The sequence below is a fragment of the Mus caroli genome, unplaced genomic scaffold (assembly GCF_978045245.1).
Source record: "Mus caroli unplaced genomic scaffold, Mus_caroli_1 scaffold_9, whole genome shotgun sequence".
NCBI lineage: Eukaryota > Metazoa > Chordata > Mammalia > Rodentia > Muridae > Mus > Mus caroli.
This window is the reverse complement of record NW_028227264.1, coordinates 2,325,765-2,348,264: the sequence shown is the minus strand read 5'-3', so window position 1 is coordinate 2,348,264 and position 22,500 is coordinate 2,325,765. Positions and strand designations below refer to the sequence as shown.

Genomic DNA, 22,500 nt, shown 5'->3' with positions numbered 1-22,500 from the left:
CTTGTGGGTAGCAAACACTAGATTATCTGGTATATAAATAAATGATTTCTAGCTACCTGTTATGGAAATTGCTTACAAGTATGTTTTATGAGATGCTTGGCTACCCAAATTCACTTCCTGATTACACTGCCTTCACCATTTATGTGTTCCCTTTCTTTTCTTACCCTGCTTCTCCAAATATCTTCTAAGGAGCTAAGAAAACAGAGAGAAAAAGAGGCAAGGTGGTAAACACTCCAAGCATAGGTTTTAATCATATGGGTGGGATCCCTTTGACCAAGGAGACCATCAAATCACCTCCTTTCCAGCGCTCACTATTTGGTTCCACGCGTGTCTCCACCCACACTGTGTTCACCCAGAATGCACTTGATGGAGTTTGCCTTAAACCCAGCTCCAGGTCACTTCTTAGGTCCCTGCTCATCTCCAGGTCTTGCTTTCTGTCTTCACTGCCTTGTTCATCTGGACACTGTGCCACACTGACTGGTCACTGTTCATTCTTCTTGGCTAAAATACATAGAAAATGGGTGGAGCAGGGCAGGTCCTCAAGGGATGGGGATCCCAGCTAGAGCCCAGCATGGGTCTCCTGACATCTAGCCCCACTACTTCTGCTTACCCATCTGCATTGACATATTGCTGAGCGCCTAGGTGGATTTTCATAAGGGAATGCCTTTCAGAGGTAGATTTGGGAAAAAGGAAGACTTTAATGTGTAAATATTCCTTTAAATCTTAAGTACTTGTGCAATTACTAGGAACCATTAAAACTCACCTTACACATAGTAAATTCAACACCACATATTCCTTGGATATTTTGATTTGCAAGCAATTAGATATTGGTAAGCAGTACTGTATTTTCATAGCCTACTTCTTCTCTGCTGAAAACTGAAGCTATCATTTAAACAATATTTCCAGGGAAACATGGAGCAGAAACATGAGACAGGGTCTCTCCATGCAGCTCAGTGTAACTTAGAACACATATTTACATTCAGTTTCATAATTGTAGCAAAAAATTACACTTATGAAATAGCAATGAAAATAATTTTATGGTTGGGAGTCACCACAACATAAGGAACTATATTAAAGGGTCTCAGCATTAGGAAGGATGAGAAGAAGTGGGCTAGACAAAAGTTATTAAATATTTGAGGTGATGGTCTGTTAATTAGATTAACTTAACCATCCTACAATAGAAACAGATATGAATGTTTTTGAACACTTATTCAATTGTCCTACAGATATGTACAGTTACTTTCTGTGAGTTTTTTTTTTTTTTTAAATGTAGACCTGGAAAATTCTTTGCATGAGGTAGAACTTAGAAGTGGTCCTCAGAAAAGCTGTGATTGGCTGTCTTCTTCATCAATTACTGGGAGAACCACTCCCCATGCTACTGACCTGGCACCCTTGTTTTGGCAAAAAGAGCCACAGTGTGGCAGATAGTACCTGGACCACTGCTACAGCATCTTCCCTAAGCTAGGACATCCTTCATGGGCTTCTAAAGAAGAGTCCATGTGCATAAGAGGGCTCAGTTGCTGTGACTCTTCTCTCATGCAGTCACAAGAACAGAACTATAAGAAGTTATCTTTTTAACAGCAGTGGAGTAACGCATGCCTGTCCATTTTAAACTTGCTCATGTGGTTCTCTTTCTTTGAGCAGAATCTTCATGATGAACTAGAAAAACAGGAAGGAGGCTTACAGAAATTCGGCTCTATCACCAACCAACTATTGAAGGAGTGTCACCCACCTGTGGCAGATACCCTCTCCAGTACTCTGCAAGAAGTCAATATGAGGTATGGGACCACCTACTCTTACAGCATTCTCAGCTGTAGATCTAGAGAGTCTACTCTACTAATGCTTTGGTTGTTTTTCTTTTTACAAACCGAATTTAATGAAAAATAACCACAAAGAAGACATTTAGGAAGGATCAGGACTTCCACAGTCCCAAGGATAGTTTTCATCCCCTTGGAATATGAATGTGACACATTAGCCTTTATTATGTTAAATAGACATGAGTCATTGCTTTGCTATGCCCATGTTCACATGAACCAGGATGAAGACAAATAAAATAGTAAGTGATAGCCTTTGGTAAGAGATGTGAATCTGCCCTAAGTGCTTGTCGTTGCTTGCAGATGGAATAACTTACTGGAAGAGATCGCTGAACAGCTGCACTCCAGCAAGGCCCTCCTTCAGCTCTGGCAGAGATACAAGGACTACTCAAAGCAGTGTGCCTCTGCCATCCAGACACAAGAGGAACAGACCAGTGTGCTCTTGAAGGCAGCCACTAACAAGGATATCGCTGATGATGAAGTCACCAAGTGGATTCAGGATTGCAACGTATGTTCAGGAACTTGTTTGGGACTTGCCCAACCCAGTGGCCTTCAGTTTCATTGGTTTTGTAGGGCTAGTAGAGATGCATGTGAGCTTTGGGGCTATCTAAATCTGTGAGACAGTGTATCCCAAATTCATCACCCCATTAACTGAAGAGCCTAGTCTTACAGAACCTTCCTGCATGTGTTTACAATTTGTGAGTTTCTTTCCCATTGTTTTATTTTTAAAAATGAGTTGCCTTTCCCACTTTTCCCTAGTGGGGTATAAATCTATGAGGAAAATGTAGGCTATCTGTTTGTACTGAAATAGTCCTGTAAGTTGCAACCACATGGGGGAAATCATGCCTTTAAAAAAAAATCAACTGTTAAAGTTATCCACATTATTAAAAAAAAAATCATCCACTTAGATTTGTTATCTGCTGCAGTACATCAGACAATAGCTTCATTCAGGTATTTAACAGCAGAGAGCAGCAGCTTGCTGCCACACATTTTAATAGCTTTTATATGATTCCCCTTTCCTCCATAGTTGCCAATAACCTACTTAGGGCTTTTGAGAAAGGCCTTCTCTTATTCCACCCATTATGGACCTCTTATTGTTTGTCCTTATTTGTCTTTATTTTAATGATCTTTGTTACAAAGATCTGCTTAAAAGCTTTCCCAAATCAGCTTATTAAAGTAGTCAAGTTATAAAACAACCCACATAAACTCAAGCTTATACCTTCAGTCTAAATAAGGGTTTCAAGCGGCAGGGTTATTGTTTACAATAAAGATAACCTTCGTTTTGGTTGGAATTTTTTTGTCTTTATAAGAGCAGTCATTTTCAGTGTTTCAGAACCAAGACACATGTTGTTATCTGTGTCAAGGTTAAAGGTGCCCTTTGTTCTTCTCTGAAAGGAAGCTCACTGTTCAGGCACATCTTGTGCAGATGGAACCCCAGCTGTCATCAGGAGCAGAAGTCTTTTGTAATCTTGTTACTACTCCATAGGACCCAGAAACAGGGAACCCCCACTGGCTCACAGTTATGGGCATATGGTTGGGTTTCATAAAGTACAGGCTGGAGATGCCATGGAGAGAGAGATAGAGAAGGTCCTTAGCTCTGTCCACCTGAGCCATCTCTGACCTCCACACCCCACCAGCACCTGAACCCTGGTGTAGCTACAATTAGGAGACCACAGATAGACTATTGCCAAAGACCTCCATAGAAATAAGTAAAGGCGAACTGCAGCACCATGCCTTCAGTTTGATATGTTTACATATACAAAACAGTGAGGAGAACATGACCTAAGGTTTCTCCTTACTGCCACATCTAGTGCATCGTGGTTTCTTCTCTTCTCTTTTCTCTTATGTATATGAGTACACTGTAGCTGTCTTCAGACACAACAGAAGAAGGCATTGGATCCTATTATAGATGGTTGTGAGCCACCATGTGGTTGCTGGGAATTGAACTCAGGATCTCTGGAAGAGCAGTCGGTGCTCTTAACCACTGAGCCATCTCTCCAGCCCCCTCTTTTCTTTTTTTATTTCTCTCTCTCCCTCCATCCCCTCATGCCCCCTCCCTCTTTTCTTCCTTCCTTCCTCCTTTCTCTTTTCTTTCTTCTTTCTTCTTTTCTCTCTCCCTATCCCTCCTTCCTTTCTCTCCCTTTCTCTTCTTTCTTGGTTTGGTTCTTTCTTTTCTCCCCATCTATCTACATAATTTGCATATAATGAGCTTATGTGGCTTGTATTATACACGATCTATTTTTTTTGTCCCTGGAGCTAGGGATAGGAGTTTGTCTACTGTAGGGATAGGAGTTTGTATCCCTACAGTATCCCCGTAGGCAACTGAACTATTCCAACACTAAGCTGTATCCCCAACCTAATTAGAAGAGTCTCTCTCTCTCTCTCTCTCTCTCTCTCTCTCTCTCTCTCTCTCTCTCTCTCTCTCTCTCTCTCCTCTCTCTCTTTCTCTTTATCTCTTTCTCTCTCTCTCTGTGTGTATGAGTAATATAACATGTAAAGTTATATTGTTAACACATATATAATTCATATTTTTAATAGTTATAACCAGTGTCTGATTACATTTTTGAAGGTGAAGGTATTTAATGATCACACAGAAACCCTTACCCACTATGCACATGATCCTTTGCTAATTGCTGAAGGTGCTGAGGAGGACCCATAGCACGCTTCACAATGAATATATTCTTGTGTCTCCCAGGACCTTCTCAAGGGACTGGAGACAGTCAAGGACTCGCTTTTCATCCTCCGTGAACTAGGAGAGCAGCTTGGACAGCAGGTGGATGTGTCCGCAGCAGCAGCCATTCAGTGTGAGCAGCTCTGTTTCAGCCAGCGCGTGGGTGCCCTGGAGCAGGCTCTTTGCAAGCAGCAAGCAGTATTGCAGGTAGGGACCCAGTGACTGTGTTCTGGATGGGTCACTTTTTCTGTCTGGAGGGAAAAACACAGGAAGCAGATTCTTCAGCGCTGAAATGACACTTCCTGTAATACTGAAACATCAAAAAAGGAAGAAAAAAAAGGGGGAAAAAGCATTAGAAGTCCCCTCGGAGTCAAGGAAAGGCAGCAGTTTTACACTGTTCTCTACAACTTGCTTTTAAAATTGGTTTGGTTTAGCAGGTCAACCCATAAATCATACCCACCTCCCTAGTACCCAATATGCCGACACTAAGTGGTTTCAATGGTAGTATCCAAGTGGATTTAGTAGCCTTGAGCAAAACCCAAAATACTTCAAAAATAGTTTATGATGCATTTAAACAATGACCTTCATTGCTTATTAAGGAAAACAAAGCAAACCTATGCAGACAAAGAGGAAAACACCATTCCTGCCCCATTGCTTTCAGAGCAGCATCCCACGAAAGGGGCTCTCCTTAGATGCTTGCCCTTTAACTAAATTTCATAGAAGTGCCAGTTCATTCCACTAAAATGCCGGTTTCTTTTGTGAAAACCTAGGCTGGAGTTGTTGACTATGAAACATTTGCCAAGAGCTTAGAAGCCTTAGAGGTCTGGATGGTGGAAGCCGAGGGCGTCCTCCAAGGACAGGATCCCACTCATTCCTCTGACCTCTCTACTATCCAGGAAAGGATGGAGGAACTGAAGGTAAGTGTATGTAAACCATGCTTCCAGATTTTTTTTGTCTTAGGGTTTTGCTGCTGTGAACAGACACCATGATCAAAGCATCTCTTATAAGGACAACATTTAATTGGGCCTGGCTTACAGGTTCAGAGGTTGAGTCCATTATCATCAAGGTGGAAGCATGGCAGCATCCAGGCAGGCATGGTGCAGGAAGAGCTGAGAGTTTTACATCTTCATCTGTTGGCTGCTAGCAGAATACTCACTTCCAGGGAGCTAGGATGAGGGTCTTAACGACCACACTCACAGAGACACGCCTACTCCCACAAGACCACACCTACTTCAACAGGGCCGCATCTTCTAATAGTGTCACTCCCTGAGCAGATCTTATACAAACCACCACAACTTCGATCCTCAAAATCTTGAGGGAAACTCATTGCCAACCACTTTCTTCCAAGACCCCACTGACATGCCCTTAGCTCATCCTTTCTGTCCCCCTGAGAGGAAGGACCACTGTGCTGGTGATGGGCTGCCCAGTGAGTCCTAGCAGGATCAGTCCTTAGTGACCAGTCCAACCTTTCTTTCCTCTGCCAGTCCCATCATATCTTAAAAGGCTTCTACCCTGCCATATCTCTAACATGATTCTCTCCAACCTTACCTCAATCTATGCAGCCTCGTCATTGACCCCTTCCCTCTTCCCTTTACCTTACCTCAATCTATGCAGCCTCGTCATTGACCCCTTCCCTCTTCCCTTTTCTCAAATTCAGAGACCGTTGTCTTCAAAGTTTTGCTTAATTCTGTAGACTCAATTAGCCTACATTGTTTCCATATAAAATCATCACATTGATCCCACAACTATTTACACTATGATTTGTTAATTAATAATATTAATGTAGCTTTTAGAAGAAAAAAATTAGTGAATCATCAATCATTTAAAATATTTAATAAACTAAAAATTAATAATGCAGTAGGCTTGCAAAATTTTTATCATGTATCCTTTTGCTTAAAATCCTCCATGTGGGAACTGGGGAGATGGCTCAATCTTTAGGTAAATGCTTGCCATGTAAGCATAAGGACCTTAGCACAGATGTCTAAAACACATGTAAAAAGCTGGCCATTCCATCATGTGCCTTTAATTCTGATACCCATGCAGCTGAGACAGAAGGATTTCTGGGACTTGCTGGTCAGCTCATCTTGTTAACTTGGTGAGCTTTAGGTACAGTGAGAGAATGAAGACAACTCTTGATGTTGACTGACTTCTGGCTTCAATGTATACACACACATGCACACATATATGTGCCCACACATGCATGTGCACCTGCACACAGGGACACACACATAGAAACTTACACAAAATTCTTCAGTGAGTTCCCGTGCTCTTAAGATAAAGAGCATCATTGTAGACCAAGGCTGTTGGTCATCTCCTGGTCCTAAGCTCCCCTTCTTGCATCAGCATCCATATACTTCTCAAACCACTGGAAGCCACCCTACTTCCAGTGTATGTACATAAGCTTTCTGCTTTCTGGATTCTTGTCCTCCGTGGCTCCCTATTCTACAAAGCCAGTGAATGCATGACCATTTTGCTCAATGGGACTCTCTTAAGAAGTCTGCCATCTTTATCAAGGGTCAGGCTTTCCACTTTTATGAGGGATACAATTCTGTTCCATGGTTTATCATGACATTCAGCTAGGTCTGGGGGAGTGGGAGCCGTGACAGTCTCTCTGTCAGCGCATAAGGAGAAGTATCATGTCACATGAGCTCTGTGGATGTCTATCTATGGAGATTCCATCATCTCGTACTTAGGCTTTTGGTTTCCATGAACAGCAAGATTTGCTTCCTTCGAGATCATGAGCCCTTCAAAGAGCATGCAGTGAAAGCATACACTCATGCACACGCACACATACATGTACACACACATTCACGTGCATACAGACACACACATACACATGTACACACATATGCTCACACACATGCACACAGGCAGACACACAGACATGTGTTCACATACATACATGCACACAGACACACTTGCACACACACATATACACATGCATACAGATGCACACATGGTCACACATGCACACATATACAGAAAAGAGGAGGGGAGAGGAGAAGAAGGTGGAGATGGAGTGGGGAGAGGGAGGGAGGGAGGGAGAGAGAACATCAAAGTAGCCTGACACATTCTGCTTCCTGTAGCTGGCTTACTAGATGGAGACAAAGATCCCCACAGGACATAGAACTTCACTTTGTTACAAGTCCTGACTGCCACTGGGCTGCGGCTTCTCAACTTGGAGGTTGGGATCTAGAATATAAAACTGATGTACATGTAGTAGTTTTCCAAGCCTGGTTGAAACTGGGAAGCTTCTTGCACCTGGGTCTACCCCCAGACCCACTTACTGACATATTGCCCTCTCTTCCCTCCTTCAGCATCAGAGAGGGAACTGCAGTGCTACTTACCTCCAGGGACTTGTCTTCAGGATAAAAGAAGTGATTCCTTCTGTCCCTAGTATAGCAATGTTTATTCATGCCAAGAGCTGTACTGCAGTTGCTATTGAATAATAAAGGAGCTGATTAACATAAATCAATTAAGTTTAATGAGTATTCAATGAAACTTTCAGTCATCCGCATAATTTTAACCTTCTTCTCTTCGATGAAGAGTAAACAATCCTGTAAATGAGTTATTATATATAAGCTTCTACTGTCCTTCAAAGGATAATGGGTTCAAAGTAATCTCTGCAAGGCAAGCTGTGGGGATCTGCACAAGTGTTCCTCTGGGGCATGTGTGTGGCCTAGAGGGACTCCATAGACCAAAGGCCACACAATCTTCCTGATATCTGACATGCGTGGTTTGAAGTAAAGGGGGAAAAAAAAAAAAAACCAAAAAACCTCTGCTTTCTTGACATGGGGTTGAACTTATTTCTCAATGTCACTGACAGGGACAGATGCTAAAGTTCAGCAGCTTGGCTCCTGATTTAGACCGTCTCAATGAGTTGGGGTACCGGCTACCCTTAAATGACAAGGAGATCAAGAGGATGCAGAACCTGAACCGCCATTGGTCTCTGACCTCTTCTCAGACCACAGAGAGATTCAGGTGAGGCATCTTAGTCACTCCAGTAGTTTCTGTGTGTTTCCTGGTGCTATGACAACAGTACCACAGACTGAGGAGGGGGAGTATTTCCTCAGGGCTGGGGATGTAGCTCAATGGTAGAATGCTTGTGGAACAGGGATCAACACCACCACCACCACCCCATTCAGTCCTTAGCTACCTTCATCCACATAAACAGAGTGTACTGACAAATGCCTGTAATCCCAGCACATGAAAACTCTCTGGCTAGTTCAAGATCTACCTGGGCTGCACGAGACCCTGCCTCAAAAACAAAACAACAAACAGAAGAAGAAAATATGAGTCTATTGTCTTACAGCCACAGAGTGTGGGAAGTTCAAGGTTAAAGTGCCAGGAGGTTTTGTTGTCTAGTGAGAGCTGGTTTCTTCTTGCCCCCAAGGCCTCCAGAGAAGAGAAACAGCCTTTTCCCATGAAAGAAAGCCAAAGCACAAGAGGGTAGGGCCTCACAGGACAGAGGGCCGCAGGGCCGAATAAGCTTTTGAAATTCCCACCTATGAAACATAGGTATATTGACCTTTAATTTTTAATGCAAGAATTTTGAAGTGAACCCATTCGAACCATACAACCAAAAATACCAGGAGACCATGAATTTGTGCATATATGTGCATATATGCATATATGTGTATGCATATATGTGTATATATGCACACACACATCTATGTGTAAATTCTAGAACTTTCCAATACTAACAAACAAAATGTTTTTGAGTAGAAAACTTGAGTTATAATTTCTCTTGTTTAAGAATGCAACCCCTGTCTTAATCATAAAAATTTTTCCAAAAGAGTATAATCATAGGGTAGGTACAGTTTGAAGCATTCAAAAGGTAACAATGAAAATGTTGATGACTCAGGATTTTAAAGCATTTGCACTGCACATGAAGTCTTTGTAGTGGTCTGACCAGAACTGAGGCAGAGAACATTGAATCTAATTGTATAATTGGAAGATACAAAGGTGACCACATGACCCTTCTCCCTCGTCTGCCACTGTCAGCAAGTTGCAGTCGTTCTTGCTTCAGCACCAGACGTTCTTGGAAAAGTGTGAGACATGGATGGAATTTCTGGTTCAGACAGAGCACAAGTTGGCAGTGGAGATCTCAGGCAACTACCAGCATCTTTTGGAGCAGCAAAGAGCACATGAGGTAAGTGACTTGGGCAACTTTTAAGCTAATGGAAACTTTTAGCGGCTCAGGCTATGGCTCAGTGGGTACAGGAGCCTGCTCCCGATCCTGATGCCCTGAGTCTCATCCCCAGTATGCGTGTGGTGGAAAGAGAGAATTTATTCCTGCATATGAGTGCTTCTGTGCTCATAGACCACACACACACACACACACAAACACACAAGCTAACAAAAATTTTAAACATATTTTTAAAACTTAGGACTTAGCCAGGCATCAGCCAAGTTAATCCTAGCACTCAAGAATCAGAGACAGGAAGACTGGGGCAAGTTCAAGGCCAGCCTGATCTTTGAAAGATGTCCATAGTGGAAATTTCTAGATTTGATCTAGTCAAATATATGTTAGGTCCTCTTTCTTCTTTTATCTGTCAATTTTAATATTTTAAGTTAAAATGTGGTTGGGCTCTCTGTTACTGTTCGGAGGACTGTGTTCATAGTCATGATCTTGTATTGAAGTATAGAGACTTACAGGTCAGGAGACAGGTTGACTGGGTATGGTGGCTCATGCCTTTAGTCCCATAACTTGGAGGCAGAGGCAGGTGGCAGTAGTGTTGTGTAGCAGTCCCAGCCTCCCAGGAGATTGTGACAGGAGGGTCACACATGCCTTTCAGTTGAAAGTCAACCAGGCCAAGTTGGTGAAATGCCATCTCAAAATAAACAATACTAACAGACAGAGGAGAGAATTAGAAATATCAGTGTCTCTATGGAGCATTTTGTTATTTCAGCTTTCCTTGTTTTCAATCTAGTACGAATTGAACCTAGGGCCTCATACATACCAAACCACTGCTTTTTATCACTGAGCCACACTTAAATCCTTGCAGGCGTTTGTTATTTATTTTTTTATGCACATGAGATAATTTTACTTGCTGGACTACATTGAAAAACAGTGAGCTTTAAGAAAAAAGCAGAGTACAAATTGCAAACTCATCAACTTACTTTATTAGGTTAATTTTTAATGAATTGGGGGGGGAATACAGCTATGTTTGTCATCTAATTAAAAACCCAAACTAAAACTTTGTCTTTAAGTTTATCCTAATTGGTAATTAAAAAAAATTACTCCCACACTGCAGATGGGACAGAATATGTTTTTCATAGCCCTGCTAAAAACAAACTGTGCGGTAAGTTATCAGAAAAAAAAATTAGGGACTTAAAAGTATGTCTCTCTTTTTCAAATTACAGCTTTTTCAAGCGGAGATGTTCAGCCGCCAGCAGATCCTCCACTCCATCATTGTTGATGGGCAGAATCTTCTAGAACAAGGTCAAGTTGATGATAGGTAGGATCTTTTATAAATTATTATGAAGAAAGTTTCCCCAGTAAATTAGTCATTTTCTTTTTAATGAGAGATTAGAGGACATAGATCCAATCATCCTAAGGCAATTGTATCATCACGGGGCCTCAGTAATTGGAGGGAAGGCTTGTCTGAGTCTCTGCAATGAGTGAGCATTGAATCTTTGCAGAGGATGCTATTATGTGATATGAAGGGCGTAGGGTAATTGGAAATCACCTAGCCAACCTTCGCTAGTCTGTAGGGACTGGAGTTAGTGAATAGATCAGAACGGATTGCAGCGATGGTCACTGAACAGTTGCTACGAATATCTCCCTGCACTGACTAAAATCTTAGTCCTAAAAGGGGCAGAGGTATCACTTGTCTGACTCTGACGGAGAGATAGAAAACTCTAGATGCACACGGGAACTGATTGGAACAAGGTCGCATAAGTAAAAGGGAGCAAGACCAGGCTTGATGTTAAGGGTGCTCTGTGGCCAGGACTGGCCTTATTCTAGCCCATTCCCCCAGAGCATACCTCTGTGTGAGAAGATCATTTGCTCCCTCAAGCCATACTGTATTAAATGTGAAATCTCACTTCTACATCCCAACAAACAACCTCTTTATTGGCGCACGCCTTTAATCCCAGCACTCGGGAGGCAGAGGCAGGTGGATTTCTGAGTTCGAGGCCAGCCTGGTCTACAAAGTGAGTTCCAGGACAGCCAGGACTATACAGAGAAACCCTGTCTCAAAAAACCAAAAAAAAAAAAAAAAAAGTGAAATTCTAGCTTCTCTTCCAACATGGGAGTTGACAGCTTCGTGTGTCTACCTTTCCTAGAAATGGTATTCATGTAATCTAGTTTCCATGTTTATATTTGGGGAATTGGCTTTAGTCCCTATGTATATGTTTCTCGTACCAAGGACCAGTAATTGTGATTATAACTAATGGTGTGTTTTTAAACATTAGAAAATAAATCATTTTATAATTAGCAATCTAGAAGCAATTTAAGCCTCCAGTGGTTATTTTATGAGAAGTTCATGAAAGATTTGTATGGTTAAGATTGGAACAATAATATGTGAGGTTGTACTTACTCTATTCTAAGCAAGCCAAACTTAAATGTGACCATTACTGGGAATTTAAGACTCTCTGAATAAACCAAATTCAAATGTAATTACCTTTTTTTTATCTTTTGCTTTATCATCCCATAGCCAGCTTTTTAGCAGTATTATAAACATTCAAGTCATTAAGTAAAATAAAGTTTGAAATTCCCATTCCAGCCAACATCTATTAAAATTTAAATGCTAACATTTAGGAGGGGGAAAAACACAAAAGAGATGAAAATGGGAGAGTTGGAACTAAATAAAGAATTTTGAGAGTTGCTAGTGAAAAAAAAAAAAAAAAAAAAAGACAAATTGGACCCGAGTCCGTGGGTGCCAGGAAGGTACCAGACAAGAAGGACTTAGGTTATAAATGTCAGTTTTGGGGGTTTTGTTCTTCAAACTTCAGCTTCAGCACCAGGAAGAGTCATTTTCAGTAGCTCAGCAAGGGCAGACAGGTTGGGGCAGTTTACATAGTAAAGACAGGACTCTGGATTTTAGCACTAATGTCTATGTTATTCTTGGGACCTGATGCACTTCTTCTTGCTCTCTACTGTTATCAGAACTTGGGGGTCACACATTTTCTGAGGTGACAGGTATCCTTTAAAGGACATATCATGAGTCTAGCTGCCTGTGCTTGGATCCTACTGTGATAGATTCTACTATGCCACGTGCCTGTGAGTTACAGACCAGAATTTCTGTTAACGAGCTCATGTGACCATCAGAATCTTCCCATTGCCCTAGGGAACTCATTTTTAAACTGAGCATAAGAAATTACGTGGGTGTTTTTTTTACCCAGTACTTTTAATATTTTATAGTGATTAATTGGCATTTATTGTAGAATAACCATTTGTTCCAATTCAGTTATTCAATATTTTTTAGAAGATATGGCACATTTGGTTGTAAATTCAAACTTTACAGTCATCTCACATAAAATGATGTATCACTAATATAGGACTCCAAACAGGCGTAGAGGTCTAGAATGTAATCAGCTCTAGAGAGCATAGTATAGATAGGTGTTAGAAGAAGTATAAGGAGAGGTTACATTTATGATTAGCCCTAAAATCTGCCAAGAAACTCATCCCATTTGATGCTTAGCACATCCTTCTTAAACACCATGTCTGTGCTACAGTTTGCATATTAAATAAAACTTTATAAACAATGCCAATACTTTTTAGAATGGAAACTAGGAAGAATGTGTTCAAACACTGCAACACCTCAGTTGGAATTGGAGAAGATTCAAGTTAAATGTACTCTGTCTGAACTACCTTCATGTATATATTGTGTTGACTAAAATTAGTTTTTCTTTTAAAAAAATCTGAAATTTACCTAAAATATACAAGGGATGATGTCTCATAATAATTTGCTTGAGATTGGAGTCGTCACTTGTAGAAGAATATTAAGAATGTTTATGAAGTATATTTTTTAAAGGAAAAATAAACCAAAGCTTTTAATTTAATGTAATTTAAGTGGCTTGATTTTGATTTTCCAAAATGGCATGTGATTCTAGCTGGAGTTTCTTGTCACGTGATGTGCTGTTGTAAGGCACTAAAGACTGTCACAGGCCTGTGAGACAGTGCCACACATATACATACTTAGGATATTTAGGAAGGAGTATAGGATAATTGCCCTAGATTTGATTTTTATCTGTTCTGAGATATGAAAACACACACCATTTATAGACTGGTCATCTACCTTTAAAAATTACTTACAACTCAGCAAACAGACCATGGATAATTTGACCATTTATGGAAAATGTATACTGGCTGATCCTGTGACAATACCCAAGACTATGAATTTGGTCCCCTCCCCCATCTAATTGTTTCTTCACCAGGGAAGAGTTCAGCCTGAAGTTGACACTCCTCAGTAACCAGTGGCAGGGAGTGATTCGAAGGGCCCAACAGAGAAGGGGGATCATTGACAGCCAGATTCGCCAGTGGCAACGCTATAGGGAAATGGCAGAGAAGCTCCGTAAATGGTTGGCTGAGGTGTCTCATCTGCCGCTGAGTGGTCTCGGGAACATCCCAGTACCACTGCAACAAGTGAGGATGCTCTTTGATGAAGTGCAGGTAAGATGCAAGAACAGGTTCATGCGCCTCTTCTGCAGGTTCACTGTGTTTGACCTTGGCCTCGGGGCTTCACCTGGACTCTGAAGAGGCCTGAAAATCAGAACAGACATTCTTAATATTCAACTGAGATACACAAAGTTATTGCATTACAAAGCTCCTGTGGAAAGGAAGAGAGTAGAGCAATTTGAAGCCATGCCAAAGATCCCTCTTCTTTGTTCACCAAGGCCCAGAGCAGTTCCTTACAGTCCAGCTTGGATGGAAAGACAACCTGGTGTTGGTCAGGGAGATTTAATCACATAACCTCATTCGTCCCAGCCCTGTTAGCCTGTCTGCATATGTTTATGGCCTTTCTTCCTTTAAAGGACTAATCTGGCTCTTCCTTCCTCCCAGTTTCCTCAAGAAAAGTCATATGGCCTCAACCAACCCACTCCCGATAGAGAAGGGACAAACTGGGATCTTCTGTCCACATTCAGTTACTAAGGTTATGATTCAAATGTGCAACCACCTTTAAGACTTATATATGTGTGCATAGAGCCAATGACCTCTGGACCAGACTATCTCCACATTTCAGATCCCTAGTCAGAAGAAATGTTCTAACCACTTTCTGGTCTATTGATCCACAATCTCAGGAGTTATTCCACAATTATCTTCTTCATTGCCCCTCACTTCCTGTATTCAGTCGACCTTGAATGCCCATCCCTGTGACCAGAATCTCAGGAGTTCCTGCCTTGGTAGACAGTAGCCTAACCTGTCTCATCATATACAGTGCATGCCTTCTTCATTGTACTTTTTACCCATCCAGTGAATATTTTTGCTATAATCAAACCCATCACTCCCCTGCTCTAATGGTGTGAAAGCCAGATCCCTAGGTGTGGTAGCATAGTTCTGTAATTCCAGTACTTAGGATGTTAAGACAAGATGATCACAAGTCCAAGACTAGAATGAGTTAACATACCAATGCACTGTCTGAAAAGAAAAAAAAAAGTGTGATTGAGAGAGGGGTCAGCACTTAGGAACACTGACCACTCTTTTGAAGGACTCGAGTTTGATTCCACTTGATTCCCAGCACCTACACAGCAGCTGCCATCACCAATAACATTGGTTCCAGGGCACCTGATACCCTCTTCGTAGTCTCCTCAGGCACTGTATGCACACAGTGTACAGAGATACATGAAAACAAGGTATTCACATGTATAAAATAAAATAATGTGCAAAAACTCCCTTGCAAGCTGTCAGCATCATTCTGCCACATGCATTTCACACTCCAGCCATCCACAAAAGTACGCTGTGTTTTCTGAATTAATCCTCTTTATCTTATAAGGTCAGTGCATCCCTCCTTGCTCCTGGCAAGGAGGACATCCTTTTTCTGGTCACATTCATCTCATTTTAATCTGATTACAGTTACATGTCTTTCAAGACTCATCGAGCTTTGACCACTTTGAGAGACCTACTGTGTGCACCCATGCTGAGACACGCCACCCTGTGATTTCTGAGCATTTGTCTTACAAGCAGGGTTCATATTCTGTCGAAATTTTACTTCCCATTCATTTCCACTTGATTCATTTAAGATGTCCTTTCGGGACACAATCATGTGAAGTATGTATGCCAGCTCATAAGGTTATCTAAATGTGATTATAATGGGTGAACCGGTGAAGAGAAGACTAAAAAATAAAAGGATCTGTTCCCTTTCAGTTTAAAGAGAAGGTGTTCCTGCGCCAGCAAGGGAGCTACATCCTGACGGTGGAGGCTGGCAAGCAGCTCCTGCTCTCTGCTGACAGTGGCGCCGAGGCCGCCCTGCAGGCTGAGCTCACAGACATCCAAGAGAAGTGGAAGGCGGCCAGCATGCATCTGGAGGAGCAGAAGAAAAAACTGGCTTTTTTGTTGAAAGTAAGTGCAGTGTAGAATCCCCTCTTAGGAGCTGTGCTATTTCTGCCTATTGTTTCATCATGATGCACATCATTATAGATCCTTGAGCAGCCCCCTCCAGTGCTTCTCCTCTGTTTTATATAAGACTCTGTCCTATCTTGCATGAACTGGAAAAGTTTCTCAATGTTCACCTCTTCATCTTTCAGGAAAACCCCCTAACAGAGTAATTTAAACTCTAATACGGCTGTCTAGGTGATTAATTCTGATTAATGGCCAATGCAGTGCCTTGAAGCATGTGACAGAAAGTCGGCCAGAAACTCAAAGAGCAGATCCCATTCCTTAAATTGTAGACTCTAGAATGGTTTTAAAGATCATTATCTCATATTTTATAGCTGGGGAAAAGGCTAACCCAGAATGAGTCTCTTAATTTGCCTTGGTTTATCTAAGCAGGCTGCCATTGCCTGAAAGTCTCCAAGAGGCATCTTAAGCCTTTTTGTTGGCCATAGGCATAGTGAACCTAAAGGCATTGAGATTTATCCACATTGCCTATAATGAGCTTCTGTCTCTCATGTCCACACTATATAATTTGTCTTCACTCCAGTTGTTATAAATATATGAACAATTCATGAGGAAACTCATGACCTTATATAATTAATATATGCTCATAAAAAATGAAAAAACAAAACAAAACAAAATAAACAAGTGCCCTAAGTTCAGATAAGGCTGTGTTGAAAACCACCATAGCGTTTTCCTTTTCTTCAGAGTGTGTGTGATTGTACCTCATCTCTATGACTATTGTGAAGATTCGTCAAAAGGATGCCAGGAAATCATGAGGAACACTTGAACGGCAGTAGTTGCCATTCTTGATGTCATTAACACTTAAAAAATTGTACCCAAGAAATGTTGAATTTTATATACATTGAAAATCACCAATTCTTCCTGATTGTAAGTACAGTGTACCATCATTTTAGATGGAGGGAGATAACTCACAGTAATTGAGTAGATTTATTGTTTCAAATATTCACACCCGAGCCAGGTGTGGTGGCGCACACCTTTAATCCCAGCACTTGGGAGGTAGAGGCAAGCCAGCCTGGTCTATAAAGTGAGTTCCAGGACAGCCAGGGCTATACAGAGAAACCCTGTCTCGAAAAAAACCAAAGATATTTTTTTTTCACATCCATTGGGCTCATGTTGGGAATCTTATGCAATATATATGACCTTCTGAATAGGAAACAGCCTAGCAACAATGCCACTGACATGTATTAAGTACCACTCTTTGCTTACAGAACAATTCACTGGTAACATAATATGCCTGACTCATTTGTCGTCATCCCCATGTCAGGCAAGGATTTGAAACATTGTAACTCACTCTGCTGAGACTGCAGTGATTATGTTACATATATATTATATATTGCATATATATATTATGTATATATATATTATGTATATATATATACATACATACATAACTCATGTATGTATGTATCATAATTCATGATGTGGTTTTTGGAGATAGTCCCAAGACATAAATAAGAATGTGTGGCATCTGAGTCACTGGGTTTGTTTGTCTCATGTGTCAGTTGGTGTGTATAGGACATTCACTCTGACAGACAGTTTGCAGAGGAATACCTGAAGCTAGTGCCTTATCATCCGTGCAGAAAAAAGGCTCAATGGTGGTTTCACCATACAAGTCACCTTTGGAAAGAAGAGTCCCCTATTCTTCTCTTGTCAGGATTATCTTTTTAATTTTGAATCATATATTACACTCCGTTTGCCTAAGGAAGCTTTGTTCCATGTTTACTTAGCCTTATTTTAATGTAGCTTTACACCAATGCTATAATAATTCTCTGTCTTTAGCTGTTAGCCTAATGCTCTGGGTATGTATGCCCAAAATCGTTATGTTTTTGCCTGCTCTCTAATGTCAGTTTTGTCCTGAGGTGTGACCTCAGTGTCAGATCTGTGAACAGGCTCCACTGACAGCTTTGGGCCATGTGCTGATTGGATTGGAAATGTTAAGTCAACGCAGAGGGAATTATTTTGCTTACAAATCATTTCTACAGTACTGAGCATTGGCAACCAAAAGAACCACAGAATATTGTAAAATGAAGGGAAATTGGACCAAATCTGAGCTTCAAAGACCAAAGCCTGCCTAGTTTGGGTTACAGGGGGCCTCTGTTGGTGCTGACCAGGGAGAAGAGGTGATGCTTTGCTGCTCTGCTGCTCTGTCGTTCTATGAGGGAAGTTTCAAGAGAAATGAGAATCTGGCTTCAAACTCTCACATAACCAAAGAACTAAGCTTACACTTGCAATTTTTTTTTTTTTTTTTTTTTTTTTTGCTGAACATGTCTGGAGTAATATTACCTGTGGGTTGTTAATAAGAACCTGTTAGGGAAAAAATAGGAAAAGCTGAGGCAAGAGAAGACAGGGGACAAAGGAAGATGAGGGAAAGGAAGGAGAACCAGACTTAGGTACCGGGTTGGTAATTCTACCTGATAAACCAATTGTCTTTAGAGTTCAGTACTGCATTAGGTGGAGAGTGACCACTGAGCTGCTGGTCTGGGGAGGGTACTGGGAGCATGGTGACCAGGAGGGGACAGTACAACCCATATGGGAGAATTAGACAAAACAGGGTATTTATTTAACTGAATGCTATCTGACATCTACCAAGATACCTGATGAAAGTTAACTTACAAGTAGCGCTCTATAAAAAACAAAACAAAATCAACACTCACCATGGTTCCTCTCACATTCCTTTTTTAAATTTTAATTTAAGAAGTAGACAATAAATAAATGTGCCAGTAAAAACTTGAGGTAGTAGCTGTGGTATGTAGCTTGAAAATTGAAATCTCCCTTGTAGCACCTTCCCAAGTTGGCTGCCATTCCCAAGAGGTAGCCCCTGTTACCAGTTTGGTGTGTCACATTTCCAAATGGGCGGACACCAGGCATAATTTTCCTTGACTTCACTCAGGTATCCAACATGTACGAGGCTGTCATTCTCGGCCACATATCCTGTGTCAATGTCACAGCATGTGTCACGAGACAGATATTTCTTCCAGTTCCTGCTGAGTAGGTGTTTCAGGGCTAACACATAACTCTTCCAGACACATTTCAGCACAAGCCAAGTGAAGCCAGACAGACACCATGTCTATAATACCTGCGGTTCTTGTGTGCTTGCACACCAAATGTAGGTGGTTCATACTATGCCTAGAGGGAATCAGAGCTAAGGTTATATCATCTCTACATTCTGTCTTTCTCTTACTCCTGCTTGTTTGGATTTCAAAAAGATGTGTTTTGTCTCATTGCGTTACACACCCGTGGTACATTTGGGAGCAAGTAGATACTCAGTGCACTTGTGTGTGAATAAGGAGAGAGACAGGAACTAGATGACTTTCCCACTCTGCCCAGTGTTTGATTCAGACTCCATGTTTAAATATCCAAAGTTAAAAATTCTTTGGATATTGTGCTTGCTTGGTACCCTGACAGCCATTGCTGACATTAATTCTTCCACAACTGTAGAATTTACTTCCATTTTCTCAAGAAAAGTGTATTACCACCTGCTTCATAGAGACAAACAGCTAAAGAGTCACAGAGTCAAGTTGACCTAAAGTTGAGCTAAAGAGTCACAGAGTCAAGTGACTCTTATGATGATAAAGACGATGATGTTCAAATGGTAGTGAGTGTGGACCTGCCTTCCCACAATTCACTGGTATACTTATATCCCTGGCAATTAAAAGGAATATTTATTTTCTTTATTTTCATTTTCATTTTATAGTTTTGCAATTTCTCACCAAAAAAAGAAAAACGTATACAATTTATTTCTCCTCTTTTGATAGGACTGGGAAAAATGTGAGAGAGGGATAGCCAATTCTCTGGAGAAGCTCCGAATGTTCAAAAAGAGGTTATCTCAGCCTCTACCTGACCACCATGAGGAACTTCATGCAGAGCAGATGCGGTGTAAGGTACAGTAACTGGATGGAGACTGTCTACGTTGCCTTCGCCACGTACTTCTGCCTGTGAGGTCCTATCTCAGGGAGACTCCCAAGGCAGTCCATGAGTGTGTGAGGGCCTGGGAGAGCCTGTTAGGGTAGCCTGCACTGCGATGAAGACTTGTTCTGCTGATTTAATTCAGCTGCAGTTTATGGGTGACTTAGAGGAAGGGAATGAAAAGTTTAAGACACAACATAAAAGATATTTAAAAGCTGAGTCAAGAGCAATAAATAGCTGTCTTTCTGAAACACCCCCACTGGGGAATCATTCTAATGAAAGTCTATTTGATGGAAAGAAGGACAGGGTTGACACATTGAAAAATCTGTGGACTGTGGCAGAGGAGCATACCCTACCTGCTAGGTCCCTCTGTAGAGGAAGAAAAAAAAATAGCTGATATCAATCAAAGCAAGAAGTCACCCAATCCTTAAATCCTTCAGGGTCGAGCCACATAAGGACTATGATCACCACTTCCAATCTTAGTTATGATCACCTCCTCTAATTGTCCTGGGAAGCAATCAGCAGCAACACAGACCACTCCCTGGACAACAAGGTCACGAAGACCAGCATGATTTAGTGGCTGTAAGATTTATTCTGTGCACACCTGTGTAGCCAAGTGGAGTGCTGGGCCAGCACTGAGTAATATGCTGATTGCATCAAAAGTAACCTCACAAATGCTTTTCTTTCCCTGTGTGTGCTCAGTCATGCTTACATTACTGCTTCCTGATAATCCTGGTTAAAAAGATATAAAAGACACTCATGGAAATTAAAAGGTGATTTACAGTGCACCAAAGATGATGAATAGAATATCCATCTCTATATATTACCCTAAGATGCATGTGAAGGTTGGCTGATGTGGTGGCATTTAAGAATCTAAGACAGGAAGACCCGGAGTTCAAACCTGGGAGATATAACAAGTCTCTGCCTCAGAAGAAAGCTATGTGAAGACTATGAACACTAAAAGGAGCTAATTTTAAACTTATGTTGTTAATTTATTAAATGAATCGTCTGATGGAATGGGTGTGGTCTAATACCAGGCCACACAACCCAAAACACCATATATCAGTTGTATCTCACGTGGCGCGGCACAAGCTCATGGGAGCATCATTATTTCCCTTAGGCTAGATGAGAATATGCAAGATTCTATAATACCACTAATGTTTCCATTAATAATTGACAGATTTGTCAAAGTTAGAGACTGTATTTTAGCCACACTGCCTTAGCGAATGTGCAGAGTCTAAACCAGTGGGCTTAGGTTCAGATGATAGCGTTATTTGTGTGTGCATATGTGTGTGTGGAGTGTGCATGAGTGTGTGTGTGTGTGTGTGTTCGTGTTTTCTTTTCCTTGAGTTTGACCTGGTTTGATTTTAGAGAGGGTTTAACTGTTGAACCCAGGCTGTCCTCAAACTCATAGAATCCCCATGCCCCAGGATTTAGAGTAATTCTGGGATTATAGGCAAGTGTTGAATGTGATGTTCGAGTTGTGAGGAAGATAGGGCTTGATCGATATTACAGCAGTAAGGTCATTACACTTGTATAGCAATGTAACCTGTTCTAAAGGTACAGACAGAATGCTGGATATGTATTAACCTAGATAGTTTGGTCTTTTGGCCAGTCATTATTATTTTGAGACCCCATTCTCATCTCCCCAAACACTTGGACAAGCATTCTGCTTTTGAACTTGGAGACTGGGAGAATGTATTTCCATACAGCGCCATTATGTTCCTTCCCAAATCACCCTCCACAGCAAAACAAAGCAATTACCAGAAAATTTCAGGCTAAAACCTTGTTTGCTGAAATTGCCTGGAAAGGTAGCCTCAGACAGTGCCGTTAATTACTCTTGCCTTTAGAAACTTGTCTCTGGTGTGAAGAGACAGGAAAGGCAGAGGAGAAGTGGTATGAAATTCTCCATTCATACACTAAATGAGCTGGAACCTGAAAACAATGGCTGACAGAGAGGGAGAATGACACAAATGGCAGAACCTGTCCAAGCATGGCAGGAAACCTCTGCTCATTCACATTGAATTTCCTTAAACAATGCTCCCAAAGGACAGGTCTATCATCGAGAACTTCAATAAATCACTGATCCTACAGAATGTGTACTTAGTGAGTTATTTTGAATACAGGAAAAACTGTGACAAATTGATGTTTCATGATAAGGATATATAACAGAATAGGTCAACTCAGCATTCAAAAATGAAGTTCAAGTTAGGAAATTTTTCTTTTAAATATTTCACTAGTGTGATCAGGAACAGGACAGTACTAGTGGGTGGTTTGGTAATCAGTTTAGGTATGTTTACGGTCTCAGGGTTGTAGAATGAGACATATTTAGAATAAAGAAGGCCATTAAACTGACAAACATGGATTTGGAAAAGTCAAAAGCAAAAACAACCAAACTAACAACCCCACCACAACCATCCTAGAAAGACTACGTATGCGGTGGAAAGTTTCAGCAAGGACCTGTGGTATTTTTTCAGAAGAATGTGGCAGACTTTCAAGTTATGTAGGATGCAAATAAGGATCTTGAGTGTGGCGTTCAGAAAGAG

General features: G+C 41.1%; 1 protein-coding gene across 15 annotated transcripts in view; it reads left to right on the top strand.

Moving 5' to 3' along the window:
- Syne1 (spectrin repeat containing nuclear envelope protein 1) overlaps positions 1-22,500 on the top strand; it is a 504,890-nt gene that overhangs the window by 420,816 nt on the left and 61,574 nt on the right. For all 15 annotated transcript variants that reach the window (XM_085842609.1, XM_085842616.1, XM_085842617.1 and 12 more), the window contains 10 exons: positions 1,645-1,778; positions 2,118-2,322; positions 4,510-4,692; positions 5,256-5,402; positions 8,312-8,466; positions 9,490-9,637; positions 10,852-10,946; positions 13,870-14,104; positions 15,797-15,991; positions 19,804-19,929. In XM_085842609.1, coding sequence (XP_085698735.1) covers positions 1,645-1,778; positions 2,118-2,322; positions 4,510-4,692; positions 5,256-5,402; positions 8,312-8,466; positions 9,490-9,637; positions 10,852-10,946; positions 13,870-14,104; positions 15,797-15,991; positions 19,804-19,929 — 1,623 coding nt within the window. The remainder of the gene's footprint in view (positions 1-1,644; positions 1,779-2,117; positions 2,323-4,509; positions 4,693-5,255; positions 5,403-8,311; positions 8,467-9,489; positions 9,638-10,851; positions 10,947-13,869; positions 14,105-15,796; positions 15,992-19,803; positions 19,930-22,500) is intronic.